This window comes from Propithecus coquereli, unplaced genomic scaffold, assembly GCF_000956105.1.
Source record: "Propithecus coquereli isolate 6110/MARCELLA unplaced genomic scaffold, Pcoq_1.0 Scaffold180, whole genome shotgun sequence".
Lineage (NCBI taxonomy): Eukaryota > Metazoa > Chordata > Mammalia > Primates > Indriidae > Propithecus > Propithecus coquereli.
In genome coordinates, this window is record NW_012142746.1 from 3,509,528 (window position 1) to 3,536,735 (window position 27,208).

The window sequence follows — 27,208 nt, forward strand, 5'->3', positions numbered from 1 at the left end:
TCTATTAATATACTGAGAGGTGTCAAGGATAATGGACCCCGGGAGGTAGAGTAATTAAATGTATCTTAATAAATGCCGGGTGATTCTTTCAAAACCCTTTCCCAAGACCCCATCCGCTGACACGGACTGTATTCTTCCTGTTGGCAGGAGGCCTAGAAGGAGAGCCGGAGTGCGATCGGAAAACCAGCCGTGCGCTGGAAGACAGGAACAGCGTGACAAGTCAAGAGGAGAGAAATGAGGACGATGAAGACATGGAGGATGAGTCAATTTACACCTGCGATCACTGTCAGCAGGACTTCGAGTCTCTGGCAGACCTGACGGACCACCGGGCCCACCGCTGTCCTGGAGGTAATGCTAAGTAGCACCGGGACTCTGACAGGTGGCTACACGGGTAATTGGACATAGCAACAGCTTGAAGCCTCAAGTGAGATTAAAGAATTAATAATGTAATTTTACAGTTAATGTCATTTTATTGTGGTGTCTTGGGTACCCTGTATCTGCCTTTTAAATAAAATTAAAAATAAAAGCAACAGCTTTCCAGCAGGCAGGAATTAGGTAGAGGCACCTTGTCCCTGCCCCCCTCCCCCCGAAACTGTACTCTGTGGTATGTGGGCTATCAGTGGATGGGTCTGCACCCCGGATTTCTGGAAGGGCTTTTGGAAACCCAGCAATTAAGAGGTTGTTAGTGCTGAGTTAAGCAGCTTAAGTGTGGAAAGCTGCATGAAGGAGTGAGCTCCGAGGCAGGGCTTGTGATGGAGTAGGGAGAATTTCAAAGGCCAAGGTTGGCCCGTGCAGAAAGGGACCCAGTTCCACCTCTGTGCTTGACCTGCTTCTCTGAGTAGGAGCAGGGTGCCTGGGAGCTGTTTTTCCTGGACCTGACTGGAGCCCTATTTTGCATTTACTCGATGCCTTGGAGAAGGTGTGCAAGATAGCAGTTTTATAGGAGCAACTCAAGACTTCACAGATTTTGTGTGTGTGTGTGTGTGTGTGTGTGTGTGTGTGTGTGTGTTTGGGGTGTCTGGGGTGGGTGGGTGCTAGGGGGATGCACGTTCCCTGGGGTGTGGCAGCCATGCTCCAGGGGCTGGCCCATTTCCAGGTTCTGAGATTTGCAGAGAGGGAGTTAATAGCATCTGTGTTCCTTACACAGCCTCCTTGATCTTTCTCCACTGTGGTTGGTGATGAAACCCCTTGGATGCTGGTTTGTGGAAGAGGGCTGGAAACCTCAGGCCAACATTCTAAAGGATACCTGTCACCTGTTTGGGGAAGATTTGCTGGTGGGGAATAGATTGCGACCCAAAGTTCTCACTTTCCCTACTCCTCATGCTATCTCGGAAATTTGAAGCCAACTGTTTGGGCAACAGCTATGACTTGCCCTCTAGTGGCACCTGTGCCTGCCTAGGCCTGGCTAGACCAAGTCCTTGTCCTCAACCTCTGGAAGGAACAGATACAAAAAAACTTAAGAGGACTTAAGAAGACTGTTAATATAATAGTTTTAGACTTTTGGGGGACCAGTAAGTCAAACCCCAGTGATTTGGAATTTGTGATATTTCAGCCTGAGGAGAGGTGATGATTAGTTTATAATTCTAGAATCAGAATTGGAAGGGACCTAGGGGGTTGGCTTTTTCATTGGCCCTTCCCCGTGGGAGACACTGAGGCAAGGAGAAGGAAAGGTGATTGCTTGACGGTCGCATAGGTATTTGGTGACCGAGTCGGACCTCTTCAGGACCCTGGGCTGTTGACAGTCATCTCACTTGAGAAAATAATGGACCCTGGTATATTTCTTTGTTTCTTTTTCTTTCTTTTTTTGACAGGGTCTTTCTCTGTTGCCTGGGCTAGAGTGCAGTGGCATCATGATAGCTCACGGCAGCCTCAAACTCTGGGCTCAAGCAATCCTCCCTCCTCAGCCTTCCAAGTAGCTGGGACTACAGGCATGTGCCCCCTGCCTGGCTAATTTTTCTGTTTTTTGTAGAGATGGGGTCTCGCTCTTGGACCCTGGTGTACTTTTTGATTTAGCCAAGAATTGATGTGGAATCTTAACTATAAGACAATGAAATATTGTCACTTACCTTAAAAACAATCAACCAATTGATCTTCATTTTCTTTTTAAAAAGTTTTTTTTTGTTTTCTAAGCCATGAGTACTTAACCCTCTGACATGTATTATTTTTCATGTATATATACAATTTTTTTTTTTTTGGTTTGTTTTTGAGACAGTCTCGCTCTGTCACCCAGGCTAGAGTGCCATCGCCTAGCTCACAGCAACCTCACACTCCTGGGCTCAAGCGATCCTCCTGCCTCAGCCTCCCAAGTAGCTGAGACTACAGGTCTCAGGCGTGTGTGTCTGCTGGAGGCTCACCACTGGTCGTGGACAGAGGCCGCCAACCCTGCTACGTGTGAGCACTGTGGTAGGGCCGCTATAAGTGGACACTGCTGCCCTCATGAAACATATACTCTGCAGGGAGAGGTGGACACTTGACAGCTGACAAAGACCATTGCAGAGAGAACCACGCGAGCCTGAGGCTGGGCTGAGGCTAAACTCAGCAGATGTTTCTGTGGGAACAGATGAGTCTAGTGCTGTTGAGAATTTGGGGCCCCACGGCAGCACCACCTGTCCATCCTGCTGTGGGCTCCTCCTGGCGTTGTGGCCTTGAGTACAGCCCTCATCCCTTGTAGAGGCTGTCACTGCCGGAGGGTGGAGGCAGTGCCTCCCTCCCATACAGGTGCGTCCTAGGAGTGGCAGCACTTCCGAGCAGTTGTCATTTGGGGAGGGGGGCTGTGTGGGGATGTGTGTTTGTGGGTGGTGACCTTGAATATGGTTCTTCTTTTTTTTTTTTTGAGACAGGGTCTCACTCTGTTGCCTGGGCAAGAGTGCAGTGGCGTCATCATAGCTCACAGCAATCTCGAACTGCTGGGCTAAAACGATCCTCCTGCCTCAGCCTCCTGAGTAGCTGGGACTGCAGGTGCACGCCACCACACCCAGCTAATTTTTTTATTTTTTTATTTTTTGTAGAGACAGGGTCTCGCTGTGTTACTCAGGCTGATCTCCAACTCTTGGCCTTAAGCGATCCTCTCATCTCAGCCTCCCAAAGTGCTGGGATTACAGGTGTGAGCCGCTACACCTGGCCTGGTTCTTCTGTAAAGCTGCTTCTGCAGTGACTGCTTTGACTCCGTGTCTTTCTGCGGTAGTTGGGGGTGGAGGGATCGAGGGCAGGGTTTTTCTCCATCAGAATCTAGGAGAGTAGCCGTGGGGTTTGGAGATTTTTGAGGCGGGGGTGCTCGCTGTGGAGGGGAAGGCTCCTACGGGATGGCTGTGACGGTATTCCTGAGGGAGACCCCAGCCGGAGCCCGGGCCCCTGCACTGAATACCCTCATGTCCGGCGGGAGCTTGAGAAGGCAGCTTCCCCACTGTCCCCCAGCAGGAGAGGCAGCACCGGGCCATGGTGGGTGGAGCGTGCACATGCATTTCAGCGTCTCAGGGAACCCCATCGTGCCCTTACCGCACACCCCATTTGTGTCTGAGGAGAAACCAGCCTTAAAACCATAAGGTATTAAAGACAAAATGAAACAAGCAAAAATGCAATCCTTTCTATTCATTCTCATGCCCCCAACAACTGTTTGCTTCTTCTTTGTTTCTCTGCAGCCCCTACCCACGAATAGCAAATGTTTACATGCATGAACACTTAACCCTTTATACTCTGAATTTGTCACCCAGCATTTTTTGAATGGAGTCCCAATGTTATGTAGTCATCACCATTTTTCTCTCGTTTTTTCGGGGGACCTCTCTTTTAACTAGCAGTGCTTAAGGGAATAAAGCTTGAGTTGCTGGCACTGTGTCCATAGCCTGTAAAAATACTAAATTCAGACTAAAATGCCAGTAGACGAGGATTTTTGCAACAGAGTAGGTATAGGCTGCAAGGGCTGCATTGGGGAATGCGATGAGCTTGTCTGTTCCTAACGGAGACGTTGTTTGTGGGCACCAGGTCAGGAAATGGCAAGGATTTGGTGGCTGGCTGAGGAAGTCCCTGTCAACTCAGGTGTCACCGATTCTAATACTGTTGGGACAGGGAGTGAGCTGAAGTTTGCCTTGACATAATTTGTGCAGTGTTGGCCAAGCAAGTTTGTGCTAACTGTTGTGAGGGGTGCTTGACACCCTCTTCCAGGAGGCAGGAGCACTTCAGCTACCTTGGCAAGTATGTCTGGGAACTGCCCGGGGTACCACAGAAGCAGGTACGAGAGGTTTGATTCACCCATTGGCTGATTCCAGTTTTTTATGTGCTCATTGAAGCCGGTCACCTGTGGACCTATAGTCCGAATTCGGTTGGAATGTTTATCATTTCCTGCTACAAATACTACCTTTTAAGGATATTCTGATTTGAATCGACCATTGCTTTGGCCTGAATTCATGAGCTGACTGCTGAGGACACTGGGCGCGTGATCTACGCCGGTGCAGTGCTGCAGGCCTGACTTTCCCAGCGACTCTCCTCATTGTGTCCGCAGCAGGCTGTCAGCAGGGGTCTGCACTGTGCCAGTCCGGGAACGTGCCGGTCCGGTCCCCGGGGTGTGAGCACTTGACAGCTTTTGGGGGTCCCTGGCCTCTTTGCTAAAGGGACTGCTGGCATGATTTGGTTTCCTGTCGTAGGTTGGGAAGGCAGATGGAGTCTCTGCAGAAAGACCGAGCGTTCTAACTCGGGGCTCCAGGCGCCTGCTCCGTGGAATAGAAATTGCCTTTTGGACCAGTTTGGAGCTAAGTGTTGGTTTCTTCCCTTCAGCCGCCTACTGCCTGATCTCCGACGCAGGCCAGCTCCTGGCGGGGCACAGAGGGGCAGCTCGGAAGCGGACGAGGTTCGCGCTGCCCCGCAGGGCCCAGCAGGCCGGTGCTGGGGGCAGATGTGTGAGCAGGTGCCGCCTCTTTGGCGCTGCAGGGCGGGCTGCAGCCCTGCCACTCTCGGTGTGTTTGGCATCTACTGCCTGCCAAGCGCGAGGGGACCCTGCCTGGACCACACGCTTGCAGCCCACCCTGATGGCTCTCTCTGCAGCCCCCACCCCGTCCAGGGCACGCATCCCTTTCTGTAATTACTCTGAGCTTGTCTTCACCGTGTTTCCCATCCTCCTCCTTCCCTACCATGAAGCTTCCTGAGGACAACAGCCAGGCCTGTTTCGCTCCGCCTTGTGTTCTAGCCTGGCGCCTGGCATACAGTGGTGCCGAATACATGCTTGTTGAACGAATGAACCATCTGACCTAGTCCTTACAGCAGTCCCGGCAGGGCGACGCTGTTTTTTAACCACTCATCCTCATTTCACACGTTGGCGGCTGAGGCTCAGAGTTGGAGGACGCTGCGCAGGTTGCAGAGCTTGTAGGTGGAGGCAAGGCTGGGGGGTGGGAGACAGGTTTGGGACCGTGAGCAATTTCAGCCTAAACTCCAGACACGGCTTTTTTAAGTGCTTACCTTAAAAAAAACAAGAGGGGGAATTTGTTCGAATAGCAACAGTAAAAAATCTGTCCCCTGTGGGTTAATTTTGCTGCTGTCCCTTCCTAAGGATTGGGACGGAGGAGCGTTGCCCCAGACCCTTCTGAAAGGCAGACCCTCCTTTCCTGGCGCAGGTGAATTGCTGCTGTGTAGAACGCCGGGGGAAAGTTAATTACGCCCGGGTTTGTTCAGCTGTGGCCAGAGTGACCTGCGGCCCCAATTGCAGGGCTGGGCCGCGTGAGGCTGGCACCTTTGCCAGCCACTCTCCTGTCTGCCGCTGGCCAGAGCTTGCCTTTGTGTGCCGGCTCAGGCCCCTTTCTTGCTCCAACAGCATGGGGGGGCTCCCTGCCTTACTGGGGCGCCCCTCCTGCTGGCTCCATTTGCGCAACGCAGAGTGGGGCGGGGGCCAGCCACTAGGCAGGTGCTGCCAAACACACAGGTGCAGCGCCCGAGTTCCTGCTGCCTACGGGGAGCTGCACGGCCCTGGTGTCAGCTGATGCCATGCAGTGCAAAAGGCCTGGGGGCTCGAGCACAATTAATATCCGCCCACTACGAGCTCTCCTGCATGCAAACAGCTTCCGGTTGGAAAACACAGAGCAAGATGTGGTCCCACTTATGTCAGCCACAAAATGTATGAAAACCAAGGAACAAACCCAGGAAGAAACCTTCAAATGTATGGAGAGGACAAACAGCAAAGTCAACTACGGGGGGTGGGGCGGGGGAGACAAAAGAGACTTAACACAGTGACTGCCACACTAGAAAAAAAAGTTTTCCTTGGGGCCAAGGTGTTTTATTACGAAAATAGAATGAAAACTTTGAAAACAAAATGATCCTTTCTAATTTAATGAAAAATTTGTTACTTTTTATTGTTTTCTGTGTGTGAGTTATATGCCATTAAAGTGTCAATATTAATTGTAACAATAAGAACATCAACAAGTAAGATTTTCATGGGCAAACTGCAAGGTTTTGCCCAGAGGGCCACCCATCATGTAACATGTGTGCTACAGCGTGGCTGCATGAGTTGCCGGCGTACCACGCAGCTCCCAAGGTGTGAGTTACGTATGTTTCACACGGCCCCGGGCTCAAAACGAGTGTGAGTTAAATACAACTCACATGGCAGTTAATGTGTGAAATAAATGAAAAAGGAGACCTTATTATTGGGTGGAAAGATTCGATATCACAAATACGTCAATTTCCCTTAAACACATTCACTTAATGGTAGCCAACGAAAGTAGCAGCAGGATTGATTTGGAAACGGATGAGCCGGATCTAAAGTTCATGAGAGAAAGTGGACGTGCAAGGATGGGAGGAATATTCTGGAAAAGGAATGGTGGGTGGGCACAGTAGCTACATCAGATTGTTCTGGACTGGGAGGATTCTAAGTGGTGTGAGAAAGAGATGGACCCAAACACAGCTGGAAATCGAGCGGATGAGAGAGGCTCTGTCGCCCATCAGCGGAGGACACGCGGAGAGCTCAGTCCCGGGACAGGGATGAGGAGGTAGCCATTCCGAAATCAGGAAATCGGATCCCTCCCTCACTATAACCCCAAAGTCAACCCCACATGGATCAGAAATGTAAACATAAAAAACCTTAAAGATACCAAAAGAAAACACAGAGTTAAAAAAAATTTAATAGTATCCAGTGAGGAAACCCTTTCTAAATATAACCCCAAACCTAGAAACCATAAAACAAAACACCAAAGCATTCAACTACACAGAAATAAAAAAATTCTGCGTTGTGAAAGCTACAATAAATCACACCAAAGACACATATCACAGGCAGAAGATATTTTCCTTAATGTGTAAGGAGCTCCTGCAAATGCCAAGAAAGTAGCAAATAAATTGCAGAAAAACAGGGCGAGGGCTGGGCTGAGGCTCAGCCCAGCCTGCTGGGGACGCCTGGCCCTCCCCAAGGGCAGCCTTTCTGACTGGTCGGTGCCACACTGGTGGTTAGATATTTTGAATACTTCCCATGTGCAAAGGACAGAAATGGAACCAGAAAAAGAAACACTAGTGGGATCTTAAACATTTAAAAAGATCCAGAACCCCATTTATAAGAAGGGAACTGTCCATTTAAACCACAAGGAAATACTATTTTTTTTTCCGAGACAGAGTCCTATTGTGTTGCCCTGGCTAGAGTGCCGTGGCGTCAGCCTAGCTCACAGCAACCTCAAACTCCTGGGCTCAAGCGATCCTCCTGCCTCAGCCTCCCGAGTAGCTGGGACTATAGGTATGCGCCACCATGCCCGGCTAATTTTTTCTATATATATTTTTAGTTGTCCAATTAATTTCTTTGTATTTTTAGTAGAGACGGGGTCTCGCTCTTGCTCAGGCTGGTTTCGAACTCCTGAGCTCAAACAATCCACCCGCCTCGGCCTCCCAGAGAGCTAGGATTACAGGGGAAATACCATTTTTAACCTGTGAGATTGGAAAGGTCAAAAGGTTGGCCAACACCGTCTCACTGGTGAGGGTGTGTTCCAGGATGTCAAATCTTTGGGGTCTTGTTCTCCTCTCTGTCCCCCAGATTGCCTTGGCTGGGGCCAGAACACATGGTAGGTGCTCAAGAAATGTTTGATCTTGTCCCTAAGGAGGCTACAGCTCTTCTGCAAGGCTTACTTCCTTTTGTAATAAGGAAAGTGGAAATGCCATGGATGAGGTGCTTTAGGATGTGAGACATCAGAGATAAAAGTTCTGTGTTCCGTGCACAGACGTAGTAGGTCTTCAAATAGTGTGTGATCACAAGGGGAGGTTTAGAGATGGTTCATTCATTCTACAAGTGTTTATTTAATGTGTACCATGGGCAGGGACCCTTCGGGTGTTTGGGGTGCAGAGGCTGTTGTGGAAGGTGACTCCACAGAGAAGGCGTTCACTCCACAAAAGAATTCTTTGGCTTTTCAGATGAAGGGTCACAGGTGAACTTTAAACAACTTCCTTCTCTACTGTCTTTAAGAGGCATTTCGGTGTAGAGGGAGCTTGTTCCCCACAACTCTCCTGGACGATGCTAAGTGTGTGGATCAGCCTGCTGGGGGGCTTCCACTGGAGGGACCGGATGGGCAGGGTGGTCTGCCTGGCCGGGGCAGAGAGTGGAAACCTTCCCCAAGCTGCCTGCTCTGTGCCCACGAGTTTTCAGGGAGGTGGAAGCCAGCAGGCTGGGGTGAACTGTGATTCGGAGTCTGGGCTCAGACATCTGCGTCCTGGGTTCCTGGTGGTGATGTCGGGGTGGGGGGGCTTGTTTTTCAGTTGCTGACGTTTTATTCTCCTGTGGTGAAGCCTGCGGGTTTGCGGAACATCCCCCCACCCCTGGACTCAATTGCACAGCGCAAGTGTCGCTGTCCCGTTGATGGGCCTGTGGGTCTCTCCAAAACTGGATAACAAATCTAGCGATATAGAAGACAGGGGCCAAGGGGGGAAGAATCCACATTTCTTTTGTTTTCTGTGGGAAAAAAATATGTCTCTGTGTATATCTTGAGTCTGAGGACTCCCCAAAGTGGAGGGAGTTTCCTGCTGCTTCCCCACGCAGCTAGCTTGAGCGCCTGGGCGGTTTTCTGAATCGCTGAGCTTCCTGGGTTCTCTGGTGTCCAAGGGTGGGCCGGCGTGGACTCCAGTGTGGTGTCTGACATCATGGGTGTTTCTGCTGCAGACACCCCTTGGGCGAGCGTCAATGAAGACTGGAGACGGCCCTGGGGAGAAGGTGGACGGGGGCTCCTCCTAGGCTAGGCCCTGGTTTCTGTTACCTTTCCTGGAAACAGCTGAAGTTTCCACTGGCTTCCTGCTGTCGGGCTGAGGGTGTGCACCGAGCAGGACCTTGAGGCCTGGGAGGAAAGAAACATTCCCGCTGGCCTTCGGGCTGGTTGCATGTGTATTTCTGGTGTGGTCTGGGTCCACCCTGCTGTTGTCCGTTTCCTCTTGGAAGTTTCCAGAGGATGCATATCAGGGAGTAGTGATACCATACCGCCCATGTGCCTGGGGCCGTGTGTGTGTGTGTGTGTGTGTGTGTGTGTGTGTGTGTGTGTGTGGTCGCTCGTTCTTGTCCACAGGGCGTGTGTACCCTAGCTGGTAGGTGATGTTTCTATGACCCTTGTGGTTGCCGGCACACAGTAGGTCCTCAGTTAATGTGTTATTTGTATAGGCACTTAACTCAAACTGACAGGCAGAAAAAAAGGCATTGATTGGCTCAAGGAACTGGGACATACAGGAGAAAGTTTGGCTTCAAGCGTGGTCCTTCAGGGCCTCCCAGGACACTGCCCCCAGTCTGTCTCCACACGCCCCATGGCCATGAGTGCACTGGCAGAGGTGTCCCCAGCACCTCTGGGCTTCCGCCCTCTCCACCCGGTGTTGACAGTAGAAAGAGCAGCCTCTTTCTGCTCTTTCATCGCCAGGGTAGACGTCCTGAGGTTGACTCTCAGTGGAACAGCCAGGAAGGACCAAGACTTAACCTGCGACCATCACCGTGGCCGGGGGAGGGCAGAACCTGCATGTCTTGGCAAGGCTCAGGGCTGGGGAGGAAGTGTGGGCAGCGCTGTACAGACCACTTTGATTGAGAGCTGGGGAGGGGGCTCCCCCAGATGGTGGCCAGGGAACATGGACACCTTCTTTAGGAGGTAGGATTCCACATGAAGTTGTGAAACAGTTGAACGAAATGCCAGATTGTTGGGTATCGATGCTGTCCATTCACTTTGCTTTGGACAGCATCTAGTCAGCGGATCTTAGAATTTAGGGATGCAAAGTTCTTCCCAAGCTTGTCCTGAAACCCTTTTTGGGCTGCAGAACCATTTGTTCAAACACAGCCAGTGCACTGATGGGGCCAGGTTGTTCACTGAGGTAGGATTTGTGCAAGGTCACGCAGGAGGGTGTGACTTAGCCAGCCCCCGGGAGTGTCTGGTGATTCCTAGGAGTGCAGAGCGAGGACCAGGGCAGCCTGCTGGGCGCCCGCGTGTTCTCTGATGGGAGGTGCCGTGCGCAGCCCCTGCCCGGCTCGCTGGGAGTTTGCTGGGGACACCCCGCATCAGGCTCACCCTCTTTGAGGTCTCTGGACCCACAAACCTCACACCATTTGAATTGGAGCTTTTTTTTTTTGCGTCTTGTGAAGGAGTGATTTTGACCCTTGATTTGTAACCAACTTTGTAGAAGTTGTGCCCCCCTCTCGGATGTCCCACTGATATCTCGGTCCCTCTAAACCTCTGCCTCTTGGTTCTTTGGGGCAGTGCTTGGGGGTGGGGGGCCGTGAAGCCCTCACGGCATCCACCAGCAGCAGGGCCCCCGTGACGTTGTGTCCAGGCTGGAGAGAGGCTGGGTGGCCATTGGGTTAGTCTGGTCCTTGGGTCTCAGTGGCTTTGGTGCCCGGATGGTGTTGAGAGGTGGCTTTAAAATCAGTCCTCTATGCTGTTCCTCTCTGGCACATCCTGGGAAACCTGGTGTTACCAAAAAACCACATCATCCACCATCAGCTACAGGGCGGGAGAGAGGGATGCATATTCCAAAATTGCAGTAACGGGATTTTTTTCTTTATTCTGTAGGTATTTCATTGATAACCTTTTCCCCTCAATGTATTCACGTATGGCCCTGAAACCTCATTGTCACCAGCCATCGTGGGGCCCGGCACGTGGAGCTTTTGTCAAGAGTCACAGCTTTTCTTTCCCCATCAGGTCCACGTTGTCATTCGGCCGGCCGCCCCTGCCCCTCCTGCCACCGGCCTCAGCCATGGCAGGATAAACAGGGCCAGAGCCCTTCAGGGAGGCCCTGTTGCTTTGCTCCTGGAGGTGCTGGTGCTAATTCTGGATCCTGTCGGGTATAAAGATCTGAAAATTGTGCTCCCTGAGTAATCAGCCTCGGTTACTACCAATTTGAGGTTTGAAAAAGCTTTGGGAAATGCCTGTAGGTGAAGATAGGAATAGCCTCCAGCTGGGAGCCTGACCTGATTTTGGGGTAAAAGAGGCAAATAGAGGGGAGTTGTTCTCTGAGAGCCCTTTATTACAACTCGCTATGGTCTGAATGGTTGCGTCTCCCCAAAATTCATGTGTTGAAATCCAATTCCAATGTGATAATATTTAATATTAAGAGGTGCGGCCCTTAGGAGGTGAGCAGGTTATGAGGGTTCCGTAGCGATGGGATTAGTGCCCCTATACGAGAGGCCGCAGAGAGCTGCCTAGTCTTGCCATCATGCCAGGACGCAGTGAGAAGGTGCCAGAATAGGCCCCCACCCGGCACAGAACCTGCCCTCGCCTTGATTGTGGACTTCCCAGCCGCCAGAACCGTGAGCGGTAAATGTTTGCTGTTTATAAGCTAGCCGGTCTGTGGTGTTTTCGTTATAGCAGCCTGAACAGACTAAGATGTAGCTGGAAAGCCTTTGATGACCTCTTCCCACATCCTTTAGTTCAGTGGTCCCCAGCCTTTTTGGCACCAGGGACTGGTTTCATTTTTCCATGGATGGGGTTGGGTCGGGGGGAGGCTGAGCTCAGGCGGGGATGCGAGTGATGGGGAGTGGCTGTAAATTCAGGTGAAACTTCGCTCGCCCAGTGCTCACCTCCTGCTGTGCTGTGGCCGCCTTCCCCCCCACGCCCCTCCCCAAGTTTCATGGAAGACAAGGGTGGTGGTGGAAAGGGTTCGGCGGAGCTCTGCGGCCCAGTCCCTAACAGGCTGTGGACCGGTACCAGTCTGCGGCCCAGGGGTTGGGGACCACAGCTTTAGTCTACAATTCCAGGTACCCAAAGAAATGTACAGACTTACAGATTAAAGGAGAAATATGTTTCTTAGAACCATAGCATCCTCTGTCCTGTATATATTCGTTCACAGAATAATGTTTTCTAAGCATCTACTGCGTGCTAGGAACTGTTCCAGGCACGGGGTGCAGTAGAGATTAAAACAGACAGCAGCTCCTGCCCCCATGGTGCTTACATTTCACAGCACCAGGCCGCTTGCTAGCCTTGGCCAGGAGGCTCTGAAACTGACTCGTCAGTGTCGGTCCCTTCCCTCTGTGGCCGAGTCGAGCGCTGCACGCGCAGCGTGGCAGCAGAGCACACGCGCAGCTCCCTGCGGAAAGAGTGCGGCGTTCCGAGGCTGCGTCAGCAGGAGCAGGGAGGAGAGGGGTGTCTGTTCCACGCGTTCCTGGAGGACAGAGAAAGGGAGGCCTCAGAGTCATGCTCGCAAGTTGGGATGTTAGGATTACGTGGTGGCCAGAGTCCGAAGACCAAACCCAACCAGCTCACATCAAGTACGGCAATTCGTTGGCTCACGCACATAGAAATTCTGGGCGCAGGACAAGCTCCAGGCACGGCCGAATCCAGGGACTCCTGTGAGGGCCACAGGGCCCAGGCGTCCTCATCTCGTGGCTCTGGCGCACGCCATGCTGGCCTTTGGCTCAGCCCAAGACAGGGGCTCTGAGTGGTGGACCCAGAGATGTTCCCAGAGGAAATCAGGATGTTGCTAGCAAGAGAAGCGGGTATGGATGCTGGCAGGAGAAGCAGCCTGAAGAGGGAAGAAACTAGGACCATTGAACCTAGAGTGGCATCAAAGATGTCGGAGCAGGTGACCTGACCTCAGGGATAGTAAGAGCTTGGCTGGAAGTTCAGCCAGCCGCAGCAGTTTGGTGGGTGCCAATTGTGACGGTGACGGTTTGGCTTGAGTGGTGGCTGTGTTACTCTCACCCCTGGATAAGATGTACTCTTGGAGCGGGCTGGCCGATGGCAGCTGTGGTCCAAGCCGTTCAAGCTGGGTGCCAGAGCAGTGGGGGCGTGGGGATGAGACCCTGCGACCCTTCTCTCTGTTGATCTTGATGCTCCAAGGGACAGCATCAGGACCAATTCCAGAAGCCAAAGGAACACCCATTCTGGTCCACGTACAGGAGCAACGTCCTGGTTGGAGAGAGAAGGAGGCCGGGCGTGGAGAGTGGGATGGGGTAGGGGCTGAGGGATGGGCACCGGCGGATTTTCCAGGTTCCTCCAAGGCCCGAGGTCCTGAGATTGGCATCCCTAAAACGACACCCTAACACAGAAAAATAAAGAACATCCTCAGACAAAATGAGAAACCAACCAGATTTATCTCCCGCTGACTGGGGCTTGCAGTTCAAGGAGTGCAGCCAGCAGGGGACCCGCGGGCAGCGCAGGTCCCCCTTCCTCCAGCCCCGCAGCCGCCCCGCCCCGCAGCCTCCTGACCTGGCCGGCCTGCGGCTTGCGGGAAGAGGAGGAGGAACGGCTTGTAGGGGGGAAGACGCGGGGTTCAGAACAGGAAAAGAGCAAGGAAATCTGAAATTTAACTCTGGCTCTGGTCTAAAAGAAAGCGTGACTATTGGTTGAGTGTTTGGCAATGTTTTTAAACACTCTGTGTGCCAGCCCAGAGAGAAAACGTACAGGGGATTATAAAATGCTTCATTTTCTGTTAAACAGTTTTATTTTGGAGTCGACGGGCTAGGCTTTGGCTGCCTTTGGAGATGACATCATGGCTCCGGGGGGGCATTTGGGAAGACTGAGGCTCTGCAGGTGGGGGATGGAGACTGGCGTGGGGGGACCTCAGCCCCTCTCGCCACCCCACCACCTTGGATGTAGGGCGTCTCGGCCTCACCAAGCGGCTGGCTGAGCCTGTGGGTGCTGCCGAGGGATGTGGGGCAGGAGGTCAGGCCTGCTAGAGTGGGTCTGACCCCTCTGAGGCTGGGTCGGGCTGTGCAGGGAGGAGGTGCGAGGAAGGCGGCCAGGGACAGGCGGAAGGGACGCTGGGGAGGGGAGACGGTTGGTGTCTGCCGGTAGCCGCCCAGCCCTTTCCAGTGACTGTTCTTGGCTGTGCCCCGTCCCCACTGCACTTGAGTCTCCTGTGGCCTCTCCTTCTCGCACTCGGGTCCTCCCCTGGAGCCTTGGGCAGGCCGTGCTCATTCTCACCACAGGGCCTTTGCACCACCTCTCCACATCACCTGGTTGTTCTTTCAGGTTTTCACGAGGATTGCACCTTTGCTTCCTTTTGGGCCACCATCCCGAGGTCAGCTCTGCACTGTAGCATTCTGCGACGATGCCCTGCTCCTGTGTCCTGCCAAGGTCTCTCCCCTCTCTTCCAAAAGTCATACCGTTTGATTTCTTCCTTGGCAGTATGGTTGTTTGAAACGATCTTCTCGAGTTGCTTTTGGATTATTGTCACTGCTACTAGAAGGTGGCCCTCTTGCGAGTGGTGTCTCCTCATGCCTGCATCTGTCTCTGGCCTCGCAGAGGGCCTGGCGTGCGGTAGGTGCTCAGGAAATACTTACCGAATGATTGGTTGGAAGTGGCCGGGGTGGCGCCGACTTGGGCCACTCATCACTCCCGTGGGTGGCTCGAGGACCCGGAATTCTTGTGGGCTTGTGGCTGGCAGTCTCCTCTGGCCTGGAGAAAAGTCTCCTCTCCCTCAAACTCCACCAAGCCATACCTCCCATCCATCCTGCCCCAGAAACTGTCCTTCCCCAGAAACCGTCCTTCCCACCTGCTTGCTGGGAGCGGGAGACCAGGGACTGTGGAACAAACCAGAGGGTGTGTGCGCTCTTCCAGTGGATAGGAGCATTTGTATGTCAGACCTTTGGTTTTTTATTTAGTCCCTGCTACGTACCAGGCCCTGGCTAGGTGTTGAGGTACAGCAGTGACCTGAGTAGACACGGTCCCTGTCCTGGAGGGGGAGACAGGTGATAAAGAGGTAAGCAGGTAAGTGCTCAGTGCAGCCTGGGCCGTGCGTGGTGGGCACAGACACAACTGGGCTCCTCCCCCCAGTCCCGCAGTCCCCTGGGAGAAAGAGAAGCTCTGCAGAGGCCCCTGGGGGGAGGTTTAGGGAGCCCCAGTGGAGTGGCCAGTCAGAGACCCCGAGCTGGCTTTACAAGTGACCGCATGGGGGGGCCACTCTCTCCTTCCTCTACAGCCTGCCGGGGCTGATCTGTTTTCTCCGTGAAGGCCTGATGGGGTTGCAGGGAGGAGAAAGTCACTGGTCACTGACTCCACGCAGCCAGGTCACAGAGGGTGGGCGTGGGGACCCCAGCGGTGGTAGGGGAGACACTGGAAGATTTGTTCTCCACCACACTCTCCAGGGCCACGTGTCTGACACCTGGCTTCTCCTCTCCTGCCGTTCGCGTGGATGCCATCTCTTCATGGCTTCCTCCAATGGCCTTTTATCACTGTCTCAACAAACACCTTGCAGACACACTGACTTAAAAATTATTTAAAGGATACCCCCTTGGTCAGGGTCCCAACAGAAAACAGATGGCACACTCAAATAGGGAAATTGAGGAGCATTTAATAAGGGGCCCATTTACAGAGCTGGGCAGGGGCAGGGGACCCCCGAGGGATAGGGGAGCATCTTAAGAAGCTGGCAGGCAAGGGGAGGAGCATTTGGCAACCTAGAGAGCATCCGTAGGGAGGGCTTCCCCAGGAGAGGCCAGCAGAGTAAATATCCGGCTCTGTCCCCTCCCCACCCTCCGATCTCTGCAGGGGACACAGAGCTGTGGACAGAGGTGGGGGCTGAACCTGGAGGTGCCAGTGGCAAACGTCCTGTGCACTGCACCCCTGCTCCCCGGGCTCACTTGGACCTTGCCGAGGAGGCGTGCGTAGAAGTCCAATTTTGGAATCAACCCCAGTGTGTAGAGGGGGGAGTTTCCCGTGTGGATTTGTTCGGGGAAGTGGGAGCCGCGCTGTTTTTCCTGGAGTGTGGGGCTTTGCCGCGTCGCTGTGGGCTTTTGGTTTTTGGCAATCGCTTTTCCCGGGACAGGCTAATCGTGAGCGATCGGTGTTGGGCCGTGAGGCCGCAGATTACGGAAACAGAGGAGCAAGTCTGTTAGGCGCAAGGCCGAGCTCCTGGCAGGTGCAGCTGTCACACGGAGCGTGCACTTCGCGTGCGTGAATGGAGATGCGAGGAGGTTATCGTCCCGATTAACACCATGTCCTGCTTCCCTACTGGAGAAATCGGCAACGGCAGACACTCTGTGGCCCTCAGCCCCTCGGTGGTGTTATTCTGTTTGTGGCTTCACAGGGACAATGGCGGAGGAGAAGTCAAGGAAAAGCTGGAAGGTCAAGGATGCGTCTGCGGAGCCTCTTTGTTCATTGTGTATTTCTATTGCACGAGGTTTCCATTCGCCGATTGCGCCGCTCCGGGGGCCCCTGGAGGAAAAGACAAGGGAACCAGTGCTCTGAGCACCAAAGCTATTTTTATTCGTGCACAGGGCAAGGTGAAGTGGAGGCTGCAGGCCGAGGTCCAGCCGTCCCCGACACACAGAATTGGATATTAAGGTGGAATTAGAAGCTCGAGTCCGAGGAGGTCCCTTGTGAGTGATGCATTCAGGATGGCATTATGACTTTCCAGACTGCGTTTGCAGAGAGCAGCGAGGGTAGACGAAGGAGCCGTTTTGGGGGCCAACCCTAAGCCCCCAAGTAGCCCTGATGGCGGTCTGTGAGCATGTTGCGCATTGTTTCCCCAAATCAAATTCTCTCCTGTTGTTTCCTTTTTCCAATGACGCTGTCCCCACCGGACAATCCTAAGAGCCTCGTCCTCTTCACGAAGCTTTGCTGCGTCCCACGCGCTCACCCACCTGAGCCCCAGCCCAGGTTAGCTCTGCGGGAAGACCTTGTTCTGCCGTGACTCACCCGCGGGTCCCATGTCACCGGCATCGCTTCACCTCTGGGCAAGGGGCAGAGGACACGTCCAGTACTTATTTTTAAAAAGTCAGATGCCATCAAATATCACAGGAACACATAAATGGATTCTGTTTGTGGAAAAGGGTTACAGATGAGGCTTTGTCCTGCCCCCACGCACAGGTTAATTGCCGTCACCTTCTGCTACAAATTTACATAATGCCGTATTTCTTTGATTCTCAGACACACTTGAACATCTCTGAAAGTGAGGTGCATCTTACAGTGAGTGGCTTGTCATGGTTTAATTGACAGTGTTTTTGTTTTTCTTTTGTGGCGGGACATAAAATAATGGCGCCTTTTACAGCCCACGGTGTCTTGCATTCGATGAAAAATAGTGTTCTGTGTATCCATAGAAACTCTGTTGTATTGATTTTTGATTAAAAAAATAAATGATACCATATTGGATCTATCATTCTGCAGCTTGTTTTGCTTCATTTAATACCATGCCTTGGAGAGTTTTCCACCTCGGCGTGTGGCTCTCCCCATCCCTTAGTGAGTGCTGCGCGGCGTGGCATTGCATGGACGCGCTGTGGTTTATGCAGCCGGTCCCCGGGTGACGGCGTTCAGGCTGTTTCCAGGCGTTTGCTGTAGTAAACATTCTTGTACACGTCTCCCGCAGAAGCACTTTTTTCTGTGGTTGATGCGGAGAAGGGGCGTCGTTGGGCCCGGCCTTTATTCCGTTCTCTTTTCTTTCATTCCATCCGTCCATCCCGTCCTATGCCTTCCCACCCCGTTCCACAGTCGGCACCCTAGTTCTTACTTGGTATCAGATACCTTGCCTAGGTCAGGTTGGGGGCTTGTGGGGCCTGCAGAGGAGAGTCAGGACCGGCCTCCCCAGCAGCCTGTGGTCTAGTTGCATGAGAAGGCTTGAAATGAGACGTGGGTCAGAGCTCCAGAGTGTCGCCAAATCAAGCCTGGGGGCAGGGCAGGTTTTGGCACAGTTCTGAGGAAGGCGTTTCAGCTCTCATTTTGTAGTCATTCTGGGTCCTCTCAGGCTGGCAAGCCCATCAGTAATAGCAAAAATAGTCCTTTGTACTGCCACATGTCGCCCCTTGACTCGTATGTGGGGTGCAAGTGGAAATCTTCCCCAGTTGGGTAGCTTACGGCTGGACACCGGTTTGGGTTGCTGTGGAGGTTCCCTCTCTTGCTCTCCTACCATTGAGGAAAGAGCAACTTGTCGTTCCTGTGGCACCGGCCAACTCTACATGGGGGTGCTGTGCCATCTCTCACCAGATGCAGGACATACAGGGTCGGGGACGGATGGAGCGTCTCTCGCCAACTCTGCTGCCTGGTGATCTTTGAGCAGAAAGTGCCAGAGTTTGCCCTGGCATGGCTCCAGGCAGTGCTTCTCAAACTTTTAAACGCTTAGGATCACTCGGAGTCGTGTGAAAGTGCAGGTTCTAATTTAGCAGACCTGGGGCTGCTGAGGTTCTGATGTAAGCTCCCAGGCGATGCAGATGCTACTGGTCCAGGGACCACACTTTGAGTAGCAAGGACTTGAAGAACAGTAAGCAAACTGTGGAGGCAGAGAGAGGACCTGGGCAGCGTGGAAGGAAGGTTTTGGTGGGAGGTGGGGTTTTCTAGGGGCCAAAGCTGGACACATCTGGCATCTCGCTTATTCAGACGAAAGATTATTTTTCTTTGCACTTTGGGTTTACTGCTCTCCGGCAGTTGTGTGCAAGTAGAGGGAGAGTTTGTTGGGGTTGTTTTCAGCTGATAGATTTGTACTAGAGTTTCCAGCTGCAAGGTGGCACTTAGAGTAGGATAATTCTTCATTCTGAGGGACTGTCCCTTGCTTTGCAGGACATTCGGTACCCCTGGCCTTGCCCACTACATGCCACTAGCAGCCTCCCCGATTATGGTGGCTGTCTTAATCCACTCCAGCTGCTATAACATAATACCTTAGACGGGGTAATTTGTAAACAACAGAAATGTATTGTTCACAGTTTTGGAGGCTGGGAGCCCAAGATCAAGGCCCAGAAGATTTGGTGTCTGGTGAGGGCCCATTGCTCGTAGATGGTGCCTTCTATGTGTCCTCACATGGCAGAAGGGCAGAAAGGGACTAATGAACTTCCTTAGGCCTCTTTTATAAGGACACTAATCCCATTCTTAAGGGGAGGAACTCTCATGACCCAATCACCTCCCAAAGGCCCCACCTCATAGACCATCACCTTGAGGGTTAGTTTTCAACATACGAATTTTGGGGGAACATAGCCACTCAGACCACAGCAGTGGCACTTGACAGAATGCCCCTGAGGGGTGGTGCTGCCCCTGGTCGAGAGCCATGAGCTAGGTGTGTCTCATCCCCAGGGCAGGGACCACAGCCTGGTCTCCGCGTCCCCGGCAGCTGGCACTGTGCCTGGCATGTGCTGTGTGAAAGAAGCTAGGCTCTGGGCACTAAGAGGGTGTCACCTCTAGTAACCCGCGCGTCAGGGAAAGGTCAGATTTGTTTGCCTCCGCCGTGCCCAGCAGAATGGCAGCTGCTGAGGGCAGCGCCATCCTGACCTGGGCGTGGTTTGGGGAGCCGGGACGCGGGAAGCGACGGTGCGTTTGAGTTCATCTCTGTTTCCTCGGCTTTGCCCTGTCCCTCAGCCTCCATTTTCTCATAGAACGGCTGCTGAGCATTTGGGTTTTTGATGTGTTTTTTCTGGGCTGAGCTGCGGGAGGACAAGGCCTGGCCTGTTCGTCAGTCCAAGGATCACGCACGCAGCGGGAACATTACTGCTGCCACGCGCGCTTCTAGGGGCAGGCACCTCCACGGCGCTGCGCAAGTGCCGAGCTGCATCGGAGACCGGCGGTTCTGTGCCTGAACGCAGGGACGGGACTGGGTCCAGTGTCCGCTCAGCCCGTGGCTGCTTGGCAGTAAGACCTGAAGGCTCTGTCCGTCCGAGATGACGGCCCTGCCCACCTTGGTAAGCATCTGCTTGTTAGACGGAAATTAATTCTTTGCAGGCGAATCGGCCTCGTGCTCGATGGGGAACCAGCCTCGTGCTCGATGGGGAGTGCCGATGGGTCAGAGCTGAGGGGTGCCGGCCTCCAAGGCCCATGAGACCGCACTTCCCCTTTGTCCTGGGATGGCCATTTGTGGCCATGTCTGTCCCTATTTCCAGCCTGTCTTGCCACTGCCACCTCACCTTGCACTTGAGGGCCGCGTGTCCTTGCCCACGCTGTTCTCTCCGCCTGTGCGCCCCCCGCTTTGCTTCCCCGGCAAAGCCGAGCCCCTCCTTGCGCATCCCAGAGGCCTTCCCTGACCTCCACGCAGAGGGCCACCCATGCTGCTGCTCTGGGGCTCCCAGGAGGGCTGGGACACCCCTGTGTTTTTCAAAACACATTTTTCTTGTTTCATGCTCGCTACATAAATTCACTGTGGAAGGTCTACTGAACAAGACAAGCCAGAAGAAGCAGGAGAACGTAGCGGCCATGCAGAGGTCCAGGGCAGGCGTGGTGTTCGCGCGGCCAGGCTCTTGTTCTGTGGTCTGCTTTCTTCTCACCTGCCGATGGATGGATTGTGAACAGTTTATTGTCTTACTTGACGTTGTTAAATGCTGCCTGAAAGCTTACTTTAATCAGCTGTGTAGTGCTCCATTGTGCGGTCGCGCTCAGATGTGTGTTGCAGTCCCCTCTAGCTAGACGGCGCATGCCCCATCCCAGCGGTCCCCTACAGCACCCTCACTGTGTGTGGCCTTGTGAGGGCTGGGGCCTTGGCTCCTCACCTTTGCTCACCCAGAGCCGGGCATTTGATGGAGGGTTCGTGGGCAGTGCTTGTTGAAGGAATGGATTCTCCTGCGTTCTCATCTCTTCCTGCCATACCAGAGCTAAGCCTGTATTTAAGGCTCCCTTCTTCTCTCACTCCACTACCCGCCCACTCTCTCCCTGAAAGGAGACCCCACAACCCAGGCTGTTGTCATTTGAACTTTAAAAGTCCAGGGCAAAGGTCAGGCAACAAAGAGGCAGGAGGGGTTGGGTGGGAGTGGGGGAGGGGAGGCCACCCGGAGGTCACAGTACTGGCACCTGCTCATCATAAGTGGCTTCCAGGCCAGGAGGGAGCTGGGGCAGTTCTAGGTGGCCAGAGGGCTGCTGCTGGTAGTGGGCAGGAGGGACCCCGGTGAGGGGCAGAGGTCCTTGCAAGCTGGGAGGTCTTCACACCTGGCTCTGAGCTCTGGCAGCCATGGTGGAAGGCGTCCAGTGCAGCCGAGGCTGTGTCTGGTGTGTGCGCAGCACTTCGTGGGAGTGGAGTTTTGTTCTGTGTATGTGATGAGACACAAATCTTTATAATTCCTCTGGACAGACCTGTTGGAACCTAGGAACGAAAGCCTTCATTTATTCAAGCATACATGCATGCATGGATGAAACAAAAGTTTAGGGCTTGCTCACTGGGTATCAGGTTCTACGCGTGCTCCCTGCCTTCACGGCGCTCACAGCTTGGGACGGTGAGGGTACAGGGTGACCGACCCTCCCAGTTGGCCTGAGACTGAGGGGCCTCCTGGAATGTATTATTTTCAGTTCTTAAATTGGAGAAATCCTGGACAAATTGGGACAAGCTTGTCACTCTTGTCAGATATAAACATAGACTTCTGTCATCCAAGGAGTTAGCGGTTGGAACCCTGCAGGCAGGACTGAGGGACTTAGCGGAGGGGACACCTCTGTCTCTCCTGCCGCAGGTGTGGCACGCTTAGTGGGAGCTTTCCGTGGAGTTGCGATGTCCTAGAAGGGGTGAGGCCCTGGAGGGGTTCTGTCAAAGTGCTTCTCCTCACCCTCCTAGTTCTTCGTGTCCCACCCCCAGGTCCCCCTCCGGGCATGGCATAGCCAGGGTGTTGGGGCAAAGACAGCCTTCTGGAAAGTGGATCCCTGGGACGTGGGTTCAGCCGCCCCATCAACCTCCAGGACCAAGGCCGCCTCCTTGAAAAAAGGGGTCTACTCCAAAGTCCACTGTGAAGAGGCAACTTGTGTGTCCTCCCTTGGGATTGGATGGAGTCCGCCTACTGCGGTCTGCTTTGACAGCTTCATTCATGGCCTGAGTGTATCACTCATTCATTTCTTCATTTACTTCTTCACTCAACATGTGGTCATCTGGCCTGTGCCAGGCACTGTGTTGGGTACAGACAGGTGACGCGTGGAGCACAGAGGGCTGGTGGATAGAAAACCCCTGCTGGCCCAGCGAGTGGCCTGGGAGCCCCCCGGCGCCAAAAGCTTTGGTGGTTTCTCACCTGGGTAGCTGGTGGGAAGGAATCCAGGAAGTCAGCCGAGCCTTGTCCATCTGCCCGGCCTCCCCCAGGCTGACACCCAGGAGGGCTGACACCCAGGAGGGCTGACACCCAGGAGGGCTGACACCCAGGAGGGCTGACACCCAGGAGGGCTCCCCTGCCAGGCACCTCTCCGGAGCCTTTGTCCCTAGGAGTCTGTGAGGGGCCTTGGGAGAATGGAATCTTGCACCCTTCTCCTGGAAAAGCCATTTGTCCATTGAAATGCAATTTCCTTCTGAAAGGAGAAAAAGGACAAGAAAGGCCAGGTGGGTGACAATGAGTTTTTGGTACCTACAAGCCAGCTCCAGAGTAAATTCCCAGCATTTCAGATCAAGGCCTCGAAAAATGTAGGCCTGGGCTGGATGGACACCATGCCCTGTGACCAAAAATCAGAAATGATTTTTATTCCTTCATGTGATTTTAAAAAAATTCATGGAAGGAAAACCCCAAGCTGACAATGCAATAGATAGTATGGTTCAAAGAGATTAAATTTTTTTTTAAAAAAGGAATTTCTAGAGATTTCTTTGTGTGTTCGAGCGGCCACATGTGTTATGCGAGTCTCCTGGCTCGCCCTGGTGCACCTGTGGGAAGGTCCTGAGGGTAAAAGCGGAGCGGAGCAGGAGGAAGATGCCCACTGCTGGAATGTGGTGTGTGTTGGGTGTGTTCCTAGCGACACACGTGCACATTCATCGAATTACGTCTGCTTTTACTTTTAAAATTTTATGAACGCGAGCATATGGCGCGTTATCCTGCCACGGAGCGAGTGTGAGTGTGTGTGTGACACGCCCAGGCTGGCCTGCGTGGCACTTGCGCCTCGAGTGCACACAAGTCTGTGGCTGAGACTCCTCTGGAGCCGCAGCCTGGGAGCCCGTGTGCTGCAGTGGGCGAACCCACCTCCCGCCCCGCCTGGCCGTGGCCCACCGGGCCGGGAATGCGTTTCCATCCGTCTCTGGCCCCATCACCTAGGCAGCTAATTCCTTTGAGCCCCTCCGCCTTATTAAAGTCACAGATCACTTTCCTGAGCTTAACGCTGTCAAGACCAGCGTGCCCCTCGTTCGGACCCCCTCCCGCCATCCAGCCTCTCCTCGAGGGCTGGGGGTGGAGGTGAGGGTCCCGCCAGCACCCCCGCCCCGCCCCCTCCTCAGTGTGATCTGCACGCTGCCTCGCAGTGATCAGTGAGGTCGCCTCAAGATTCCTTCAGTGAAGCCCTTGGCAGGGATACAAGGGCCGTCACAGCTGTGCTGCACAGACCAGCTTCCAAAGGCGAGGACGGGCCGGCGCACTCGAAGTGGCTCCGCGGTGGAGGGGTGCGAGGCTCGCTGCTGGTTTGGAGAACACTTCTCGCGTCCCCGGCTGCCGCGGCCTCCCCTGTTATGAAATATGGATGGTACCGGTTCCAGCGTTCGGAGACTCGCTGGCAGCGCCGAGTGTCTCCAAAGGCCCGCCTTGTGCATGCACCTAAACACTTCACTGAGCAATCTGTCAACATGTCAGCAACACATGTTTTGTAAAAAGCTTCCAGTGGGAGTAATGACTCCCACCAGGACTTCCAAAATGCTTTGAATTCAGCAGATTTCTATTGCGGGCATCCCCTGGGGTGCCTTTTACAATGCCTACATTTCAGAAATTTGAGCCACAGACCCCTGGGGGTTTCCTTTCATAATGCCTCAAAATGTAGGGTTATATTGTTGGAAGTCCCCATGGGGTCTTTATTAATACCTGAATTCTGAGGAACTGGAAATTACACAGGGCACTGCAGGGGCCCAGATCCACACCAGGAAGAAGAGAAAAACTCTGTGGGGAGATTTTTTTTCTTCATGCAAGAGTGAAAGAGAAGAATTTGCTAAAGGACAAAATTGAGTGTGTTTGAGCTTCCTTCATTTAATCTGCCTTCTAGAACGCTACAGTAAAATCTGCAATGGGGAAGGGGGGAAATGACTTTTCTATTTTTAAATCTCACTTTGATATTTTAGGGGCCAGAGTATGTTCTCTTTAAACACCCAGTGTCGAGGGGCATTGTTTAAAAATAAATTATTTTTCTTTTTGGTAATTGAAAACACCTCTGCCGTGCCCCTCTCCCGGGTCTCCCCTCTTCCTTAGAGCTGTTAAACTCCTGGCGCGCTCCCGGCTCATTATCATTAACCGTTTGGGGTTGGTTTGAGATATTGGCCCACTTGCTCCCCTCCCCTCCTCTCCTCCTGCCTCCTCTCCCCTCCCCTCTGCGCATTAAAGATGAGAAAATCAGCCTTGGAGATGGTCCAATCTCCCGTGCGAACTGGTTTCAAACCCTCGCTGCCAGTTGGGGCCATCAGAATAAGAAATATCAAGGCTGCCTGCTACTTCTTGCAAGCATTTTGCTGCTGAAGTCTCGTAAAGACAGAAGGGGTGCCTTCCTGTCCCCCAACACACACACACACACGCGTGTGCGTGCATGCACTTGCGTGCACGTCAGTTTCTGCGTGTGGCATGTCCCAGCCTCCACCGCCTGCACACTCACCTTCAATACTGTTTTTTAAAAAGTTACAAGACTGAAACATGTTAAGCCTTAGGGTTAATTTAAGCTGCCTTTTTTCCTTCTAAATCTGGCACTCACTGGCTTGCTGAAAAGAGGTCTCTTGCTCTAGTTCTGTTACAGTCTCATTGACTGGGACAAGAAAATAACATTGAGAGAGCTAACTTACAGTAGCCAAGGCCAAGAAATTCTGAGTTGCTAATAAGACCCTCCTCCCTTCTCCTCCCTCCTTCTTCCCTCCCTCCCTCTTGCTGCCTCCCGCCTTTCTGCCAGAGTGGCTGGATCACACAGGGGACTCGGGAACTCACATTTTCCCCCCTCACTGAGACTCCCAGACGGTGTTCAACCATCTGTGGTCCCATGGGCCCAGCAGAGGGGGCCCGAGGAGGGGGTTTGCCCGTCAGGAGCTGGCTGGGTCAGATACTCACAGAGACCCTCTGCACCCACCCTGAGCAGGCTGATTAATTAAGCGATTGCATCATTGATTCAAGGTTTGCGATTTGGTGCCAGGGCGCTGGCTGCTGAGTTCCTGAGCTGGGCTTCCCTCCCCTGGGCCTGCGTGGTAGGGTCCCTTTCGTTCTCCAGCGGCTTTTCCTCCGAGGTGCCCGCACTGGACGCTCCGCCAGGAGAGGAATTGGCCCCCTGTGTCCCACCAGCCCCTCCACCCCAGTAGGCAGCTCTGGTGGCTCCTGGGGCGTCTTGACCGGGTGGGGCTGCGGGCCCTGAGCAGACCCCAGGAGGGGCCTTTCCTCCTCCCAGCAGGCCCCAGGCTTCAGCAAGGGCTTGCAGGCTGAGAGGGCCAGGAGCCCTGCGGTGCTCATTTGACATTTTTAGCTGAAGACCTTTGTTCAGACCAATTTCCAAGTAGCTTTGGGTTGGAGTGCGTTCTGCTGTTTTCCTTTCCTTTTTTCTTCTTCTTCTTTTTTGAAACTCTGGGCCTATTTTTCAAAGCGATGAAATAGAATCTGACCCTGGGATTCCCATCTTGCCATCTCTTTCCAAAGCCACCCTCTTCTGCCTGGCCAAGGAGGGAGGCCCAGGTTCCCCGGCAGCCTCTGGGTCTCTGGGTCTCTGACGACCCACTTTTGGCTTTGACTGTCCACCAACCCACCCTGCCCCCACCTCTTTGCCTGAGGGCTGCAGACTCCCAAGGGAGGCCAATATCCTGGCCTGGGAGCTGCTGGGGGCCGGGGGCCACTCTTTTCCTGTCCTTTTTAGAGACTTTGTCCCTCACTTGGGGAAGCAGCAAAGTCTGTCCAGATTCTGTGGCGACCTCTGGCCTCAGGGTCGGCGGGTGGGAGAATGGTACAGGGCGAAAGTGTAGCCCACATCCCAAGGACACAGGCTTCTTCCCAAGGAGGCCCAAACCACGGAGCCAGAGCCTGCTAAATTTTGATCTAACGGGGGGTGGCATTATAAGAGCCACCTTCTCCTTGCATCCCCAGAATAAACAAAGCAAAAACAAAAACCGTAAAAGCAACTAAAAACCACACAATAGAAGTTCCTTCTCCTTGTGAGCTTCAAAGTAAACAATGAAGATACCACCTTTGGGGAAGAGGAGATTACAAACTTAGATTCTTTGGAAAACCCGGCCTAGTTGCCAAATTAGATGGTGACCCTCCTTGCAGCGCTAAAATGCATGTGGTTCCAGAGAAGAACAGGATGAGGGGGAGCCCTTGAGCCCGAACAGACGCCCAGGGAGGGGAGGCCAGAAAGCCTGCTCGGAGCAGTGATTTATTTTGTTTTTAAGATCTATATGTTTGGGCCACATTTATTTATTTATTTCCAAAGGCTATTTTTGGCGTCTGCCTGGGCTCCTTTGTAGCAAAGCCCCCTTTTCTAGAATTTCCTTTCCTTTATTAGAGTTACAGCTCAGCTTTGTGTGGCCCCGGGGGAGCTGGCCAGCCGCTGGCAATTTCTCTCAGACACCCAATTACCCCCTGACGTCAGTGCCGCCTCGCCCAGCTCCCCTGGGTGCCTGCATTTTTTCCTTTGTAACACTAATAGCTGACTAGCTAAGTGCCTGTCGGCTCCTTGGCAGAGGAGTTGATTGTGTTTTCGGCTGGATACTAAATCCAAAAACTATGTAAAAATGTCAATAGGTGAGTGCACATTGATTTTGGTTAGTCACAGTGATATTTGAGCCCCTTCGGGGACTCTGTCTGGGGAAGTATTTTACAAGAAAGATAATATAACAGAAAATTACTGGAGCTCCGTGGGTCTCTGGTGGGTTTCTTAGGGGCCTGCTAAATTGCTGTAGAATCAACAAATGCTTTATTAATCTAAATTTGTGGTTTTGTTCTTTCTTCTCTTCAGAAGGTTGGAGTTTTAATGATGCAGCCGGCTCCGGCGGCCCCCAC

General features: G+C 53.2%; 1 protein-coding gene across 1 annotated transcript in view; it reads left to right on the forward strand.

Annotated features, from left to right (window-relative positions):
* The first annotated feature begins 236 nt into the window (after positions 1-236).
* Positions 237-27,208, forward strand: part of ZNF423 (zinc finger protein 423) — a 178,069-nt gene continuing 151,097 nt past the window's right edge. The window contains exon 1 of the mRNA XM_012642610.1: positions 237-348. Coding sequence (XP_012498064.1) covers positions 252-348 — 97 coding nt within the window. The 5' untranslated portion in view covers positions 237-251. The remainder of the gene's footprint in view (positions 349-27,208) is intronic.